The sequence below is a fragment of the Microtus oregoni genome, unplaced genomic scaffold, assembly GCF_018167655.1.
Source record: "Microtus oregoni isolate MIOR12 unplaced genomic scaffold, Mior012 000021F_ref0000039, whole genome shotgun sequence".
NCBI classification, from domain to species: Eukaryota; Metazoa; Chordata; class Mammalia; order Rodentia; family Cricetidae; genus Microtus; species Microtus oregoni.
The window spans coordinates 7,731,389-7,751,340 of NW_024543080.1; the positions used below are offsets into that span (position 1 = coordinate 7,731,389).

At 40.4% G+C, this 19,952-nt stretch overlaps 1 protein-coding gene across 4 annotated transcripts in view; it reads left to right on the top strand.

Moving 5' to 3' along the window:
- Positions 1-19,557, top strand: part of Ankrd17 (ankyrin repeat domain 17) — a 150,986-nt gene extending 131,429 nt beyond the window's left edge. For all 4 annotated transcript variants that reach the window (XM_041671452.1, XM_041671453.1, XM_041671454.1 and 1 more), the window contains 7 exons: positions 609-758; positions 4,746-6,370; positions 9,046-9,243; positions 14,208-14,456; positions 15,799-15,977; positions 17,298-17,462; positions 18,953-19,557. In XM_041671452.1, the coding sequence (XP_041527386.1) occupies positions 609-758; positions 4,746-6,370; positions 9,046-9,243; positions 14,208-14,456; positions 15,799-15,977; positions 17,298-17,462; positions 18,953-19,012 (2,626 nt within the window). In that variant the 3' untranslated portion in view covers positions 19,013-19,557. The remainder of the gene's footprint in view (positions 1-608; positions 759-4,745; positions 6,371-9,045; positions 9,244-14,207; positions 14,457-15,798; positions 15,978-17,297; positions 17,463-18,952) is intronic.
- The last annotated feature ends 395 nt before the right edge of the window (positions 19,558-19,952 follow it).

The window sequence follows — 19,952 nt, forward strand, 5'->3', positions numbered from 1 at the left end:
AGAGTGCTGTCACTAATAGGGCCTTTTGTTTGTTTTTCAGAATTAAGAATAAATAAAAAGCTGGGTGTGGTGGTACACCCTTTATTTCCAGCACTTTTTTTTTTTATTGAAAAAATTTCCGCCTCCCCCCCTCCCATTTCCCTCCCCCTCTGCCCCACTCTTCTCTCCCTTCCCTTCCTCTCCCCCTCCCTCCACTCCCTCCCCCCCCCCCCCCCCCCCCCCCCCCGCCCCGTCCCAAGAAGTCAGGGTTTCCTGCCCTGTGGGAAGTCCAAGGTCCTCCCCCCTCCATCCAGGTCTAGGAAGGTGAGCATCCAAACAGACTAGGCTCCCACAAAGTCAATACATGCAGTAGGATCAAAACCCAGTGCCATTGTCCTCGGCTTGTCATTTTGAGGCAGGCCAAGATTGCCTTTTCAAGCTAGCCCACAGCTACATAATGAAATTCTATATTTATTGAATTTTTTTAAAAAAAGGATGAATATAAGCTTATTTTGCAATAGTCTGTTCTTCATTTATAGTAAAATACCTTAATTTTTAATTTCTTATTTTCATTATAACCACTGATAGTAATTTGTCTTTATTAATTTATCCTTGTAATTTTTAAACAGGTCAAAGAAAGTATCTGTTCCATCAACTGTGATATCTAGAGTGATTGGAAGAGGTGGCTGTAATATCAATGCTATTCGGGAATTTACTGGTGCACACATAGATATTGATAAGCAGAAGGACAAAACTGGAGATCGGATAATAACTATAAGGCAACGCTTTATTTCTACATTTTCTTTCTGTTTTATTGTATTGTAACTCAGTGGAATGAAACCATTTTAGTAGTATTTTGTGTTTGATTTGTGTGTGTGTGTGTGTGTGTGTGTGTGTCTGTCCGTCTATTTTCATGTTGTGAAGAGATAATACCATGATCTTCGCAACTTCTTGTGAAGGAAAACATCTAATTGGGGTGGTTCAGAGGTTCAGTCCATTATCATTATGGTGAGAAGTACCTGAGAGTCTGACTTCTGCTGTGGGCAATAGGAAGTCAACTGAGACTGGACGGTATCTTGAGCATGGGAAACCTCAAAGCCCTTCCCAACACTGACACACTAACAAGTTCGTATCCGCTCCAACAAAGCCATACCTCCTAATAGTGCCACTCCCTGTGAGATGATGGGTGCCAGTTAGAGAGAGAGAGAGAGAGAGAGAGAGAGAGAGAGACTGGGAGGGGAGGGGAGGGGAGGGGAGGGGAGGGGAGAGAGAGAGAGAGAGAGAGAGAGAGAGAGAGAGTGTTTGTGAATGGCAGACTGATTTCTAATATACTTTACCGTGTTTTGTTGGTTTTAATTTCTAAATTGTGTTTGTATGTCCTTGGAGGTTAAACACTTCAGATATTCTGGAACTGGAGTAATAGGCTACCGGACATGTGTTTGGGAAACTGAATTTGAGTCCTCTGCAAGAGCAGTATATGCTCTTAACCATAATACCATCTCTCCAGGACCCCAGCCCCTTCCGTTCTCTGTTTTGGGTGGGGGGAACCTCAGAATGGCCTCGAACTTGCTATGTAGGTATACATAGCAGGCTCTTGAGCCCAAATGATCTACATATCTCCACCTTCCCACTATTCAAATCACAAGAATGCAGACACCATGCCCAGCTTTTTATTCTAATGTGTTTTAATGTCATACAGTTTCTATGCATGCAAGACAAGTACTTTACCAATGGAAAGATCTCCACGGGGCTGGGCGAAGTCGGGGGATGGGACAGGGTCTGGATACCTGGAGTTTTTATGTATGCTCACACTGCAGAGACCAGAGAAGAATTTCTCCTCTCATGCTCTGTCACTGTGTCTTATCCCTTGAGATAGTACCCCTCAGTAAATCTGAAGCTTGGAAGCTTGATGTTTAGGCTATTCTGACTAGATAGAGAGTTGCCAGGATCCTTCCGTAAGTAATTTTGAGGTTATTGACATGCTGGCTATACCTAGCTTTTATGTGTCAGATATTCAAACTCATGTTTATTATTATTATTATTATTATTATTATTATTATTTATTAAAGATTTCTGTCTCTTCCCCGCCACCGCCTCCCATATCCCTCCCCCAATCAAACTCATGTTTTAATCCTTTGTTCATCAAGCACTCTTACTCATTGAGACATCTCCCCTGACTTTGTTTTTAACGATAATAACTATGAGAATTGTACCACATATCTTTAATCTCAGCAGAAGCAGGCAGATCTCTTAAGTTTTGAGACTAGCCTGGTCTTCATAGTGAGTTCCAGGACAGCCAGGGTTATGTAGTGAGACTTTATCTCAAAGAGGGGTGGGGAGTTGGAAATAGAAATATAATTATTCCTAGTCCGTTTTCTAATTAATGCATTCTTGTGACATGTTTTAGGTGTTATTAGGGAATTTTGAAATAATCTTAAAAATTTGTTCTGAACCTGGATTAGTAAATGTCTAAGACTTTTTGTTCTAGTTTTTCGAGACAGGGTTTCTCTCTCCAGAGAAACTGTTCCTGGCTGTCATGGAACTTGCTCTGTAGACTAGGCTGAACTCACAGAGATCCAAGTGCTTGTATTAAAGTCATGAGCCACCACACCCAACTAATGTCTAGCACAATTTAAGCAGGGAGTTATTTTCTTTCAATTGTACATTTGAAATTTTGTTCTTCTGAGTTGGTATTCTTAGAATTTGAACTTATTAATATAGTTTAAATCTAACATAAATATTTAACTTGAAAAACTCATCAAATGTGTCTGCTGTAATATTCTTAGAATAAAGATGAGAGCTTAAGTCATAGGCTGTAAGAAGCTATTCCTATAGCCATTTTAAGTGTGTTTTGAAAAGAAGGTACTTTGGCAAGAAAGATGGCTCGAGGAGCTGGAGAGATGGCTCAGTGGTTAAGAGCATTGCCTGCTCTTCCAAAGGTCCGAAGTTCAATTCCCGGCAACCACATGGTGACTCACAACTATCTGTAATGGGGTCTGGTGCCCTCTTCTGGCCTGCAGACATACACACAGATAGAATATTGTATATATAACAAATAAATAAATATTTTTTAAGAAGTAAAAAAAAAAAAAACAATGGCTCGGAGGCTAAGAGCACTGACTGTTCTTCCAAATAGTCCAAAGGTCCTGAATTCAATTCCCAGCACCCACATGGTAGCTCACAAACGTATGTAATGAGATCTAGTGCCTTCTGACCTGCAGGCATTTATGCGTGCAGAACATTGGATACATAATAAATAAATAAATAAATCTTTAAAAGGAGAAGCAGGTACTTTTTTGCATTATGTACTTAATCCATTTCCTATTCATCTTTTCTTCTTTTCTGGCTTTTCCCTCTGCTAAAGTGGCTAGGTTGTCACAACCTGCCATATCCAGAGAAAAGACAAACAGGTGCTTTTTCTGGATCATTTGTTTCTGAGGTTTCCATACATGACCTCATCAAATGTTTTCCTGAAGACCCAGCATGACAGTTTGCTGTCACTGTCATTGTTGACATTACTGGGATTCCTAGCTCATTTTGAGAGATCTTCCCTAAGGGATTATAATACTATTAATAGGGAAGATATTTGGGAATATGTAGTAAGCTTTTCTCTGCTAGTTGTAGAGTTTTCCATGTTTACTTACATTGGTGTTTTGTTCTTTGATTTTGTTATGCTAAAGATTGAACATAAATTCCCACTTCCAACTTCTTACTTAAATTGTTTTAGTATTGATTTTATTTTTATTTATTTAAACTTTTCGGGCAGGATGTCTATGTAGCCCCGTCTATCCTGGAACTCACTATACCAGATTGTTTTTGAACTTAGAGACTGCCTCCTCTAAGTGTTCACATTAAAGGCTTACATCACCATTCTAGGCTTAACTTTCTCTCCCCTTTTTCTTTAAGACCAGATCTCAGGATGTAGTTTAGACTGGCCTTAAACTCACAGAGGTCACCTCTCTACTGGTACTAAAGGTGTTAACTACCACTCCTAGTTGTTGACCAGCTATATAACTTTGTAGTAGTGTATGCTCCACAAGCTTTTGTGTATAATTGACTTCCTAACAATAAAATGTCTTAAGATGGGATTTATTTATTTATTTATGTATTTATGTATTTATTTTTTGTTTTTTGAGATGGGGTTTCCCAGTAGCTATGGAGTCAGTCCTAGAACTCGTTCTGTGGACCAGACTGGCCTCGAACTCACAGAGATCTGCCTGCCTCTGCCTCCAAGCACTGTAAAGGTGTGTGCTACCACCATCCAGCAGGGAAAATATCTTAGTCTAAGGAAACAACAGGAAAATGAATTTTTTCATTTAATAAATATAGGGCGTGGTGCAGTGACTCAGTCATTTCAGGATACCTGGATCCAGTTCCCAGCACCTACATAGTGCTTTACAGCCATCCGAGCGCTTCTATGTGTGAACATAAAGAAGTCTTTTTAAAAGAAAGTCAGTTAAGATAGTTGTATAGGTTAGTGACAGGGAACTTAGCTAGCTTGGGAAAGCTTGCCAATGGCATACCAAAAAGGAAGATAAAAATTGCTGACCTTCTGAAGCTTAGCATTAATTCAAAATAATTTATTGTTTCCAGAAGACCTAAAAATTGGTAAGACTATGTCCCTTGCACGCTTCAGCTTATCTGGTGTGTGTGTGTTTGTGTGTGTGTGTGAGACTATCTGCACACAAATGACTTTATATTACTAGAAAACACTGAAATTGGGGCTTACTCTTGGCATTTGTTTTTGTCTGTTGATCAACATACAGGGGTGGCACTGAATCAACAAGACAAGCAACTCAGTTGATCAATGCTTTGATCAAGGATCCAGACAAAGAAATTGATGAACTTATTCCAAAGAATCGTTTGAAAAGCTCCTCTGCAAATTCCAAAATAGGGTCATCAGCACCTACCACCACTGCTGCTAATAGTTCCTTAATGGGAATTAAAATGACGACTGTAGCTCTGTCCTCGACATCTCAGACTGCCACAGCACTCACTGTGCCTGCTATCTCTTCTGCATCCACTCACAAAACCATTAAGAACCCAGTGAATAATGTGAGGCCTGGTTTTCCGGTTTCTCTACCATTAGCATACCCTCCTCCCCAGTTTGCACATGCTTTGCTTGCTGCTCAGACTTTCCAGCAGATCCGTCCACCAAGGTTGCCCATGACCCACTTTGGAGGTACTTTTCCACCAGCTCAGTCCACTTGGGGTCCTTTTCCTGTCAGGCCGTTGAGCCCTGCCAGAGCTACTAACTCGCCTAAGCCTCACATGGTGCCTCGCCATAGCAATCAGAATAGCAGTGGTTCTCAGGTGAATTCAGCAGGTTCTTTAACTTCAAGTCCAACAACTACAGCCAGTTCATCAGCTTCAGCGGTGCCTGGTACATCTTCAAATGGCAGTCCAAGTTCTCCTTCCGTCAGAAGGCAGCTTTTTGTCACAGTTGTGAAGACATCCAATGCCACAACCACAACAGTCACAACTACAGCAAGCAACAATAGCACTGCACCCACAAACGCCACATATCCTATGCCTACTGCCAAAGAACACTACCCAGTATCCTCCCCATCTTCCCCATCACCACCAGCCCAGCCAGGAGGGGTTTCTAGAAATAGCCCTTTGGATTGTGGAGCAGCATCCCCAAATAAAGGGGCATCTTCTTCCGAACAGGAAGCAAGTAGTCCACCAGTAGTTGAACCCTCAAACAGGCCTCCACATAGCAGCAGTTCTGGGAGCTCATCAGGTCATTCCACTCAGCAGCAGCCTCCGGGGCCTGCTTCTCAGGAGCCAAGACCCCCTCTTCAGCAGTCTCAGGTTCCTTCCCCGGATGTGAGAATGACTGTTCCTCCCACAGCAACAAGTTCTGCTCCAGTGGTGGTGCCTTCTACTGCGCCTGTGCCATACCCTATGCCTCAAACACAGATGGGATGTTCCCAGCCTCCTAAAATGGAAACCCCTGCTGTCCGACCACCTTCTCATGGCACAACTGCCCCTCACAAGAATCCAGCTCCAGTGCAGAATTCATCTGTTGCAGTCCTCAATGTCAATCACATTAAAAGACCTCATAGTGTCCCCTCCTCTGTCCAGCTACCTTCGACCTTAAGTACACAAAGTGCTTGTCAGAATTCAGTACATCCAGCAAATAAGCCTGTTGTTCCCAACTTCAGTGCCCCTTTACCATTTGGGCCCTTTAGCACATTGTTTGAAAATAACCCTACGAATGCTCATGCCTTCTGGGGAGGCTCTGTTGTTTCATCTCAGTCAACACCAGAATCCATGCTGTCTGGAAAGTCCTCTTATTTGCCAAATTCGGATTCTTTACATCAGTCTGATACTTCCAAAGCACCAGGTTTTAGGCCACCATTACAGAGACCTGCTCCAAGTCCCTCAGGTGAGTATGTTTATTTTATTTTTACATTCTCTACTTATTACCACTTCACATGGACACTAGGAAAAATTTGGCTATATTCTGATGTATTTTCTTTATAAGTAAGTTACATGGACAGAGGGGGTGGTTTGTTGCTCTGCTGTTGTTTTTGAAACAGGGTCTAGCTGCGTAGCCCTGGCTAGACGACTGGACTGGAATCCAAACACCTGCTTCCTGAGTGTGGGATTAAAGGTGTGGGTTGTGGGGCCTGGTGTTTGGGTTTTTTGTTGTGTTTTTTTTTTTTTTTTGTATTTGTGGCACGAGGAGTTTGACCCATTCATTTATGCCTGCTAGACAAGTGTTTTCTTTACAACGAGCTACACCCCAAGCCCAAGACAGTTGCAGTCCTTTATACATTTGTGTAGCATGAGCATTTAGTGTGGTGTTTTTATTTTAAAATCTTTTAAAGGCTATAGTAAATTTTATCTTAAATACGTTAGTAGGTCTCATCTTCCCCTCCCTCTCACCCCCCTTGAAACAAAGAAGCAAAAGGATTTAGGGATTTTTTTTTTTTTTGAGATTGGAAGCAACTCGGGAAGCTGAAGAATAGCCTTTAGTTTGAGACCAGTCATCATACCCTATCTTGAAAAAGACAACAGAAGGGCATGGTGATGCATGCATATAATCCCTGCACATGGAAAGTCATTTCAGCTACAGTCTGATCTTGACTGTTTTAGCCACAGGAGATCCTGTCTCAAAAGAAAGAGGAAAAAAAAAAAACCATAGGTTTTATATTAATAAGGAAATGCCAGCTAACACCAAAATACTACCAGTTTTATTAAATTCAAATTCATTTCTGTTTTTTGGACATCTTTCTCATTTTAAAATGATATGCCATCTAATGTGGTAACCATTAGGTGTCCCTTTTATTTCTATTTAACTCAGTGAAAATTCACCAGACGTGAATACCTTTATTCTCAGCCTTAGGAGGCAGAGGCAGGCTGATCTCAGTGAGATCCAGGCCAGCCAGGGCTACATATTGTGACCCTGTTTCAAAATAACACTTTATCCTCTTAGTCCAGCTGTAAGCACTGTGGACTAAGTGGCTGCCATGTTGTACAGCAAAATTGTAGAATATTTCTGTTTCAAGGGAAGTTCTTTTGGACAGCATACGGGATCTAAACATTTTCTAATTGTTACTGCTTTTTAACTTTTCACTTATTTTTAGATTTATAAAACAAGAATTTCAGTTTCTTGTGTAAATACTTTAGTTGATTATGATAATATACCAAAAAGAAGAAATTAGTATTAGGTAGTTGACAATAGATTTTATAGTATTCAAATAACTACTTTTCCTGTTTTTAGGATTTGTTGCAGGATGCCAGATTGCATTTAGAACTAATGCACTTTCGAATCAGCATGGTAGTGCTTTTGTATCTCTAGCACTTTGGGTTCACTGTGATCTTTGGCTATGTGTTGAGTTCATTTCTATCCCAGAATATCAAGAGAGTCTGGCTTTTTTGGTTTCTCTTGTATAGCCATGGTGTCTGGTAACTTACTCTGTAATCCAGGCTGTCCCTGAACTAAGAGATCTGCCTGCTTCTGCTTTCCAAGTGCTGGGATTAAAGGCATACACTACCATAGCTCAGCAGAGATCCTTTAGAAGAGATCTATTGGAAGAAACTATTGTGGGTTAGCCTGAGCATGTCAAGTAATTGAGAAAATCCATGTGAGAGGTGGACACTATGGGCTAGAATGGTGTGGAGCTCACCATATAGGGCATGCTTGTCTCAGACTTCACAACAACCTTTGAACTTAGTAGCTAAGAAGTGGTGAGATTCTCCTCCTTAGCCTCAGTGCTGTAGTGAGCATCTGAAGCTGGCTTTATTTGTTTAATTGTTGTTGGCTTTTGTTTTTTAAGAACATCTTACTGTATAGACCTCGCTGGCCTAAACTCAGTAAATGTGGACTAGGCTGACCTGAAACTCAGAAGAATTATACCTGTTTCTATATCCGTGTATTCATTCCTTGCATCAATTTATGTGCACAAATGTGTGCCAGGAGCCCAGGGAAGTCAGAAGAGGTGTTGGTTCCCGCGGAGCTGGAGTTGTCGTTGATTAATCGTGTGAATCCAATTCTAGTGTTGTGCCACCTACAACTTCCCAGCCTTAACACTTCCTTAAAAAAAATTTTTTTTTAGACTGGTGGTGGTGGTGGCACAGGTCATTAATCCTATCGTGGAATCAGAGGGGAGGGAGGTGGATCTCTTGAATTAAGGCCAGCCGGTCTACATAGTAAGTTCCAGGACAGCTAGAAGTACATAGAGACCCTGTCAGAAAAATAAAAACATAGATAAATGAAAATTTTTTAAAAAATTAAGAATAAAATGCAGAGTAAAATATTACTCCCTCATTCATTATTCATTTGTTCATATCTTTTAATGAGGGAATGGTTTTGAGAATGGGTCTTGCTGTAGCCTAGGTTGCCCTTAAACTTGTCATGTGCCATTCTCAACCTCATGAAGTGTATGACCTTGTGAGATTTTGTTGGGGGGTGGGGAGGAAGAGAAAGAAACTGGCCTTGAATTTATTAAGGAGCCGAAAATGAATTTTTTTTAAGTGACTAAAATACTTGTGTGCTCTTCCCAGTGATCTCTTCTTGGGAGAGTTAGTCAGTAATGGTGATCTTTTACATTACAGGTATTGTCAACATAGACTCACCATATGGTTCTGTGACGCCTTCTTCTACACATTTGGGAAACTTTGCTTCAAGTCTTTCAGGAGGTCAAATGTATGGGCCTGGAGCACCTCTTGGAGGAGCATCTGCAGCTGCTAACTTTAACAGACAGCATTTTTCCCCACTTAGTTTATTGACTCCATGTTCATCAGCATCAAATGGTGAGTGATCTGTATCCCGAAAGAAAAAGCTATTTTTTATAAACAAAGGTGCTCGAGCTCTTCAAGTATAGGATATTGAGACAGACTGTCCTAGAGACTAGGCTAGCCTCAAACTCACCATTTAGTCAAGGTTGACCTTGAATCTGATCTTTCTGCTTCCAGTTCCCACAGGCTGGAAGTAGAGGCACATGCTACTGCTGCTCATTTCAAGTTTGGGACTTTTAACTTCACCAACATTATATGTTGTAAAAAAATAAAAAAATAAAATTTCTAAATCTTGGGTATATGTAATATCAATAAAATTTGTAGATTCAAAAACTATCTATTGGGACTGGAGAGATGGCTTAGTAGCGCTTACTGCTGTTGGAGACCCTGCTTTGATTCCCGGTACCTATATGCAACTCCAATTCCAGAGCATCACCCCTTCTGACCTTCATGGGCGCCAGGCACACATGTGGTGCACACATATATATGAAGTCAAAACATTCATACACGCCTTTAATCCCAGCACTTGGGAGGCAGAGGCAGGCAGATCTCTGTGAGTTCGAGACCAGCCTGGTCTACAAGAGCTAGTTCCAGGACAGGCTCCAAAGCTACAGAGAAACCCTGTCTCGAAAAACCAAAAAAAAAAAAAAAAAACATTCATACACATAAAAGAAAATCTAAAACTGCTTTTAAAACCTACTTATTTAATGGTACATGGTGATAAAACCAGGGTATCTTGTAGAAGAGGTATGTGTTCTACTATTTGAGCACATCCCTACCTCACTCCCATTTACTGTTAATTTACATGTACTTTTTAAATACAACTAGTGAGCAGAAAGATTTCTAGCTTTACAAAAAGAGTGACTATTGAGCCTAGCATGATGATGGGACTTAGTTGTAATTCTAACTACTTTAAAGACTGAAGTACTAGAGTTTGTGTTATGACCAGCCTCAACTGGTCAACACTAGTGAATTCCAAAGTAGCCTGGACAGAACTGTGAAAATGGTCTCCCATACAATACAAACACTTGCTGTGTAAATACCACATTTACATCTTCTTTACCTAAGCTGCATAGCAAAACAAACTGACCTTGTACAGTATTAGAGTATTATATTCTTACTATATCAGCAGTCATGATGCAGAAACTCCAAATACATTAAGCTAAATAAAAACTGAACATTTGAAGAGCTGTGTTCTCATTTTTGTTTTCTTCATTTTCCTTTTAGAAGTACTGCAGCCTGAGCAGTAGTGGCACACACCTTTAATCCCAGTATTTGGGAGGCAGAGGCCTCGAGCTCATGCATGAGCATAAGACCTGGGGAGGGTGAGCACTGCTAAATGGGAATGGCTTAGACTTTAGAAACTTCTGCCTACCTCCAGTGTCACACCTCTTCCAAGACCAGGCCTCCCAGACCTTCTCAGACAGCTCTATCAACTAGGTACATATGATCAAACATGAATTTGTGAGGGGCATTCTCATTCATACAACCACATTTCTGTCCCTGGCATCTATGGGGTTGTGGCTATATCATAATACAAAGTGCACTTAGAACAGCTTTAAATGTGTTATGTCCCTGTAGTATTTCAGTCTAAAGAAATACTAAAGTCTAAGGTTTCTTCTGGACACAAAGCAATTTCTTAATTATACCCCCCCCGTAAAAATAAAAAAAAAACAAATTGCATACGTACAACATTAAATGACAGAGAATATACATTACCATTCCAGAAGGGAGGAAGGGAACCATAGCAAGGAAATACTGTACCAAACTGAGACCGAAACCCAGCAGGGCAAATTCCAAATCCTGTTAATCTTAGCTGTTGTCAAAGAGCTTAGATGGTTCTGCCCTCCCAGCTTTGCTGACTGCTACACTCTTCTCTTTTTCAAGTTGGTTCTACTTGTGTCCACACTGCTGTCTTCAGTGGCTTCCCTTAACCATGGAGAAAGATTCCATAACCCCCTTACTCCTTTAAAGCCAGAACTGCATGCTTATGCTGTCAAAGTCCTCTGTTTGCTTGGGGTAGAAGCTGGCCCCTCCTTGAGTTACATTTGCCCAAGAGTTGTTTGTTGCCTTCCTGTGTGGTGTGTGCTTTCCTGTAATTTCTTATCATTGTCTTGTTAAATTGGAAGCTTATCTGGTGGGGTCTTGCCCTGAGGGCACCACTTTTTTCATTGCATTCTGTGCAGAGCTTCTCCTAATCTCTTTCAGCATAAGCCTTGTGTCCAATATTAAGTTTCCTGGTTCCCCCTTTCTCCTCCAACTGTACAGTTTGCATCTCTTTTTGCCCAGCTTGCTCTTTTTCATTGTAGAACTGAATAAGAATGATTCCTAGCCACCAAGTGACAAAGTCAAGTATTAGACCCTGTGGAAATCTCTTCTGCAGATGAAATTAGTCCAAAACTTTTTGGTCTCAGGCAGATTCTTAGGACAAGTGCAATTTTTGTCAGAATGTCACATGAATGGTGTCTGCTCACATTGCTACTATTGTTCCCCTTTGAAACATTGAACTGAGTCTCCATAGTAAGCATAGCTCTCAGCTCTACTGTCTTGTTCATCCATACTAGGATGGCCCATTAAGTGCCTTCTGGAGTGTTCACTTTCCGAGTCTAAAGTTCCAAAGTCTTCCACAATCTTCCAAAAAAAAGGAGCATGTTTGGGTATGTTGCAGCCATAGGCATCCCCTGGAACCATCTTTTTTCTGTCTTAGTTATGTTTTTGTTTCTCTGAAGAGACATCATGGTCAAGACAACTTACAGAAGAAAGTTCATAGGGGCCTTATTATTCCAGAGGGTGAGAGTCCATATGCATCATGCATGACAGGGAGCATGGCATCAGGGAGGAGGTATGATGCAGGAGAGTAGCTAAGAGTGTAGAACTCTCCCGTAGATGTGAGGCAAAGAGACAGAGACGAATTACTGGGAATTGCTTGAGTTTTGGGGTTTGGTTTTTGTTTTTTAAGACAGTTTCTGTGCAAAGCCCTAGCTGCCCTGAAACATACTATATGTAGATCAGGCTGCCTTGGAACTCATATCCGCCTCTGCCTCCAGAGTGCTGGGATTAAAGGTATGTGCTTGGGTCTTTGAAACCTCAAAGCCCTTTTCCAGTGACACATCTTCTCCAACAAGACCATACCTCCCAATCATTTTCAAGCAGTTGAACCAACTGGGGGTTAAGTATTCTAACATAATAGCATACAGGGAGTCATTCTCATTTAGACCATCTCTTTTTTTTTTTTTTTTTTTTTTCGAGACAGGGTTTCTGTGTGGCTTTTGGAGCCTGTCCTGGAACTAGCTCTGTAGACCAGGCTGGTCTCGAACTCACAGAGATCCTCCTGCCTCTGCCTCCCGAGTGCTGGGATTAAAGGCGTGCGCCACCATCGCCCGGCTCATTTAGACCATCTCAACACCAAAAGCAGGTGCTTGCAAAGATTACAGTTTGAGGAAACTTTGGATGTAGCTCATTTGGTAAAGTGCTTGCCTAGCATAAACAAGATCTCGGATTTGCTCTCCAGCACTGCATAAACCAGGCATGGCAGCAGGTTCCTAGAATTTTAGCACCTAGCACTCAGGAGGTAGAAATAGAAGGACCTGAAGTTTAGGGTCAAGGACTGAAGAATTAATTGTATTGCTGGGTAAGAATACTTGGCTGTGTAAAGAGAAGGACCTGATTTCAGATCCCAGCACCCAAGTAGAAAACAAGGCAGGGAGGCCTGTACTCTTGCCTGAAACCCCAGAATTGTGAGGGGTAGATCCAGGAAAGAAATCCTTTAGAGCATGCTGCCTATCAGCCTAGCTCCAGCTCCACTGGGGAACCCTGTCTCAAAGGCAGAGTGACAGAGCAGGATACCTAACATCCTTCTGTGACTGTGGCACGCACACCTGCACAGGAACAAGTGCATATACCACATTCAGACTCATTATCCTTAGCTGTATAGGGTGCCCAATGCCAGCCTGGACTAAGTGGGCACACTTAATTTAAACATTGTTCTTTTAATTGCTTTGGTTTTATATTTTAGCAGCAAGTATTAACTTAATTAAATATTAATTAAGCTGATGATTTATTAAATGAACAATTGACCACTTTTATAGCATTGAGATTGTTATAGTTTACCATAAAGTATGTGGTTTTTTATAAAACATGAGCACATGTGCACGGTATTGAGGGTTGAGCCCAGGGTCTCATGGTTGCCAGGCAAGCATTGTGTCATTGAACTAAATTACTATACATTAATTACTATACATGCATGCATGTATAGTGTATGTATATATATACACACACACACACAGTAGTGTATACACACACACAAACATTAAAACCTGGCTACAAATAGTGTGTGTGTGTGTGTGTGTGTGTGTGTGTATGCTGTTTATATATATATACACACACAGAGATTACTTTTTAAAGACAGTCTTATTATATAGCGTAGGCTAGCCTTGAACTTGTAGTCATCCTCTATTTTTTTTATTTGAGACAGGGTCTCACTATATTGTCTTGGCTATCCTGGAACTTGCTATGTAGACCAGTCTTCCCTTGATTGAACTCACTTGTCTCTGCCTCTAGAGTGCTAGGATTAAAGGTGTTTGTGCTATCACGCCCCGCTGCAGTTACCTTGACTGATTGAACCTCTGGAGCTCTGTAGTGACAGATGTGCACCATCATGCTCAGCTTAAACACTGTTCTTAAAGCAGAAAGAAAGTTATTTCAAAGAAGAAAGGGGAGATAAGAAGGGGGAGAGGGGAGGAGGGGTCAGAAAGTAATGGGAGTAAATGAAGTATAATGGTGTATATATTTAAAAATGATTCAGAGAACTTCATTTCTTTGGATGCAAATCAAAAATTAATTAAAAGTATTATTCTTATATCTCAGCTTTCCTTGGGAAAATGTATATTTTAAAACGTCTTCAGAATTTGAGATTTGGTTTTACAAAATTAAATATTCTACAGAGTACCTGTATTCTATTTCAAAATATCATTTTCCAGAGTCTCCCGCACAGTCGGTATCCTCTGGCGTTCGTGCACCGTCTCCTGCCCCATCATCAGTACCTTTAGGGTCCGAAAAGCCCAGCAATGTCTCTCAGGACAGGAAAGTTCCGGTCCCTATTGGGACTGAACGTTCTGCACGTATCAGGCAAACTGGAACTTCAGCTCCATCTGTTATTGGGAGTAATTTGTCTACATCAGTAGGACATAGTGGCATCTGGTCCTTTGAAGGGATTGGTGGCAATCAAGGTATGATATACTGTCATATTACTGGAAGGTAAATTTATTTGTTTAGCTATCTTTTAATAAATTTCACATTATTTTGATTTTTTTGTTTACGTGCGTGTGTTTTTTTCTGCATGTATGTCTGTGCAATATTTGTGTACCTGGTGCCTAAGGAAGCCAGATGCAAGGATTGGATCCCCTGAAACTGGAGTTATATCCAGTTGTTAGCTGCCATCTGGGTGCTGGGAATCGAACTCAGTTCCTCTGAAAGTGCAGCCAATGCCCTTAACCACTGAGCCATCTCTCCTTTTCTCATAGTTCCTTTCAAGGAATTAGCCTGTTTCTTCAGTTAGACTAATCAGCTTCTTTTCTGGTTTCATGTGGTCTTTCCTACTGCACTTACTCATCTCTGAAAATAATACAATACACATAAAGAACTGTGACTTTTTAAGTCTCTCTTGTTTACTAGACTGACCTTGAGCTTACTGTGTAGCTGAGACTATCCTTGAACTCGTGATTCTTTGCCTTCACCTCACAATGATTGAATTACAGCTGTCTGCCATCTTGCCCCATGCAAGCCTACTTTGCCATATTAAGATATTGGTATTTCCTTTTTGATCTTTTGGCTTTCTTTCCGCTTTATTTTTTAATTTTGTAATGTTGTGATCGTTGTTGTTTCTGTTAAGTGAATAAATTTTTATATAAAGGATTTCTCATGTGACTCTTTCACTATACTTTAAGGTTACTGAAGGTCAAGATTTCTCAAGATAGCCCGTTTTCAAATAACTGATATATCCAATTGCACTATCAGCCTACTTACCAGAATTCTTTTGTGTGTTATGTTATCTTTGCATGAATTCATGAAATTTGTGACTTCAGAGTTCTCATTCTGAAATCTTCGGCATCTAATTTCTTCAAATATTTTACTTTAGGAACTATTTAAGGGTAATCTTTTTCTCATTTGTGTCTCTCTCCCCTCCACCCCCTGCAAGAATGAGCTTCTATCATGTTCATTCCCAAGGTAGCATGTTGAGGAATACTATGGATCTTAGGGTATGTTAGTGCCTAAAATCAAAAGATAGGCATAGATTGTTAATTGTCTTATAGTTCCTTCCCACGAACTTACAGTGAGAAAAGCAAATCCACACATTTACTATATCAGGCATTTGCTACTACTGTGTGTAGTCCATTTTTTTTTATTTTTTATGACACTGTTCACTAAGCAATGTGGAAATAACTGCTGTAAAAATATAGATTATTTTGAAAGAATTCTCTGTTTGCAATAAAATGGAAATTATAAAGTATTTCTTTTAAACTGTACATTGATTTTGAATGTTATCAACTCGTTTGTTTTCTTTCTCCTCAGACAAAGTTGATTGGTGTAACCCTGGCATGGGAAATCCCATGATTCACCGTCCAATGTCTGACCCAGGAGTGTTTTCACAGCATCAAGCAATGGAGCGAGACAGTACAGGAATTGTAACTCCTTCTGGTACATTCCATCAGCATGTTCCTGCAGGATACATGGACTTCCCAAAAGTTGGGGTAATTCAAATAAGCATTTTCATCATTACAAAACGTTTTTCTTTTTTAAAATTTTTTTTCATTTTTATTTTTTGGTTTTCCAAGACAGGGTTTCTCTGTAACAGCACTAGCTGTCCTGGACCTTGCTCTTGTAGACCAGGCTGGCCTCAAACTCACAGAGATCTGCCTGCCTCTGCCTCCTGATTGCTGGGATTAAAGGTGTGCGCTACCACCCAGCAAAATGTTTTTCTTATTCCTAATTATCTCTCATTTCCAAACATAAGCATCTGTGATTTCCTGTTGGCTTTTTACAAGTCAAACTGGCTAAAACAGAAATCGTTTTCCTAGTCATTTAGGGGACTTTTGTTTTAGTAGTCTTTTGTTTGTTTTGGTTAGGATATGTATTTTTTTTCAAATTTTATTTTTAATTGTGTGTATATGTGGGTATGTATGTACTCACTGGATCATGGGACTAGAATTACACAAACTCTTGAGCCATCAAAATTGAGACCTAAGAACTAAATTCAGGTATTCTGCAAGAGCAGCAAACTGAACTTTAGAGCTGTCTTTCTAGCCCATTTAGTACTCTGTATAGCTGGGGGTGACTTTAACTTCTTGTCTTCTGTGTCATCTCTCCTGGGACTACAGACGTGAGTTACCGTTATACCTTTAATGGATTGCTTTTTTAGAACTACTTTGAATATGGTATTCGCCTTTATACTATGTGCTCATTTTGTGTTTTGTTCATAAGACAGGTTCTCTCCATGTAGCTCTGGTTGGAGTGCAACTCACTTTACAGATCAGACTAGCCTCCAACTCAGAGATCCACCTGCTTCTGGCTCCCGGCCGTGGTGTCCAGCTTTATTCTGTTAGATGAGCTCTTGTCAGAATAATTTATCCTGCCGGGCGGTGTTGATGCACACCTTTAATCCCAGCACTCGGGAGGCAGAGACAGGCCGATCTCTGTGAGTTTGAGACCAGCCTGGTCTACTAGTTCCAGGACAGGCTCCAAAGCTACAGAGAAACCCTGTCTCGAAAAAACAAAAACCAAAAACAAAAAAACAACTTATCCGTTCATAAAGTCAGTTGGGGTGTTAAAATCAGTTTTAGGGCTTTTTATTCTCTGGTTTATTTTTGTTTTGTGAGAGGAAATGTATCCTTGACTGGCCTGAAGCTCACTCTGTACACTGGGCTCCCTTTGCCACCTGAGTGCCTGTTTTTGTTTTATGTTTTCCTCTTAGTCCTTGCAAAATTGTTTTTCAGAGGTGGGAGAAAGGCAAAGAACAAAGAAAATAATGAGTTGGATGTTAATGTCTCTTTTTCTTTACCTCTTTGATTAAGGGTATGCCTTTTTCTGTGTATGGGAATGCAATGATTCCTCCAGTAGCAACCATCCCTGATGCCACTGGAGGACCCATATTTAATGGCCCTCATGCTGCAGACCCTTCTTGGAATTCACTGATAAAGATGGTTTCAAGTTCCACAGAAAATAATGGTCCTCAGACGGTAAGACTGATTATTTAGTAAGCAGTCACTTAAATATTTACAAAATACCAATCAAATAGACTTTATAGGTAAAAATAATAGAGCACAATGAATATAGCCTGTAGAGGAAAATGAAATGTTTGAGAAATGATACTCAAAATTTTTTAGTTAATTATAGAAAGGTATTTTATAGAATATATTCTGTAGCAGACAGTATGTAGAAAAATTTAAGTTACAGAGCTGGACATGGTAGTACACACCTTTAATTCCAGCACTAAGCAGGTGGATCTCTGAGTTAGGGGTTAGCCTGGTTTACATAGAGTTCCAGGCCATGTAGGGCTACATAATAAGACCCTGTTTCAAAAACACACAACAAAAAAAGTTGCCAAGTGATCTTCATGTAGTATAACTTTATACTCATAGTAAAATTCATTAATGTGTAAATAGCTATATAGGCTTATGTTTTTAACAGTGTCATACCAAAACTGTATATAACTGAAAACTTAGGAAAATGGCTGTACACTTGGGGTGGGGGAGTCTTGCTCTGTGTGGTCTGATGCTCACTAGGTAGCCCAGACTGATCCTGCTTCAGCTTCCCATGTGCTGGTATAATGGGTATAAGCAACCATACTTGACTCATGCGTAAGTTACTTGGATATATATATGTTCAGTATCTCTGAATGATTGTCCTTCCACAGCAATATTTATGTTGTCAAGTAGCTAGTTTTAAAATTGCTTGAGTGTTTAAGTGCTTGTTAAGAGTTTCAAAAGGAGAAGTAGGAAAAAGAGGTTTGAGGTATAGTTTGGTGACGGAGCGCATGTTTAGCATTCTCAAGACCTCAATCAGGTACGGGGGCATTGCTGTTTATTTTCTGTTGTTTCCTAATATGTTGCAAATTTTTAAGTGATTTTTTTTTCTTTTGTGTGTATGGGTGTTTTGCCTGCATGTGTGTCTACATCACATGCATGTCTTGTGCCCTTGGATCCTGGAGGCTCCTGGACCTAGAATTACAGACACTTGAAAGCTACCATGTAGGCCCTGGTAATCAAACTCAGAGCATCTTTGCTCTTAACTATTAAACCATCTATCCAGTCCCCTGTGCTCCTCCTCTAGCTTTTTTTCCCCTCCCTCTTTCAGGTGGTTTTTTTTTTTGTTTTGAGACAGGGTTTCTCTGTGTAATTGCCCTAGCTGTCCTGGAACTCGCTCTGTGGACTCAGGCTGGCCTTGAACTCACAAAGTTCCTCCTGCCTCTGCCTCCCAAGTGCTAGGATTAAAGGCGTGCGCCACCACCAACCCCATCCCAGACACCCCCCCCCCCCCCCCGTTTTGACAGAAGTCTCAAGTAACCCAGACTATCCTTGAGACTCACTCTGCAGATGAGGATGGCCTTGAACTTTCAAGTATTTTCTTCCACAAACCTTTTGAAGATTGAATAAGATTAGTTCATAGATATTTGATTGTTTTATTTGTTTAATTTGTATTTGGTGAAATACATGCTCTGTATTTTTAGGTGTGGACCGGACCCTGGGCACCTCACATGAACAGTGTGCACATGAACCAGCTTGGCTGATGAGGATAAGCCTGTTAGCCTGCAGATTCCTTTCATTCAGAGGAAATCACAAGTGGCCGAGAAACTTTTTTTTATGCTCCCAAATCATTCTACTGATGTGCTTGACTGAAGTGTGTAGGCTTTTTGCAGAAGAACTTACTAACTGACCTATTTTCTGTGAACATTTGTGACTGCCCATTCTCCATCGTCATCCGTTTTTACCTTAGTTAGCATTTTTCTTATCATTTTCTTCTTTCTTCCCCTCTTCTCCTTTGGACTTAACTTTCTGTTGAAGCTGTTCCTTGGCTGGTTGGTTTTAGTACTGTAAACTGCTTCTGAGCAAACACGGAAATTTAGCAAAATTATGTAAACTTGATCCTGAAGTTTTAGAATGGCAAATAAATGTACAATTGTTTACATAACAGAAAAGGCTAAGCAGAAAGTAAATTTCAATATGTCAGTATAGAGGCTCTACTTTATGTAGACTTAAATTAATGTGAGATATGTACCTTCATATTCAGAAATCTGGATGTTTCCTTCATACATTAAACTATTAATAAGCATAACTTTTCTACTTGTGTAATTTAAGCATAAAGTAAAATGATGGGCATTATCGGTGGATGTTTCCCTGTGTTAGCTCTGAAAACATCCAGCTTGCTCCCTTTTGGGTTTGTTTGTAGCAAGGCGTATAGAAGAAATTTCTGATTTTCCATGTCTTTATTACATTTGTCACACTTTCAAACTAATACACACATCTCTCTTCAGTTTGGGACTTTGTCTTTGCCACTATTACTAATAAGATTCTCTTGCTCAGTAGTGAAAAACATCCTGTAAAGCTTTTTACCATAGCGGCTGCTGCACAGCGGTGCGGCATCTTCAGTGGCATCAGTGGTTTCTTCTTACGAGGAAACTTAAGACTTTGGAGAAACTTAAAAGCCACCACAGTTCTCAGTCAGCATAT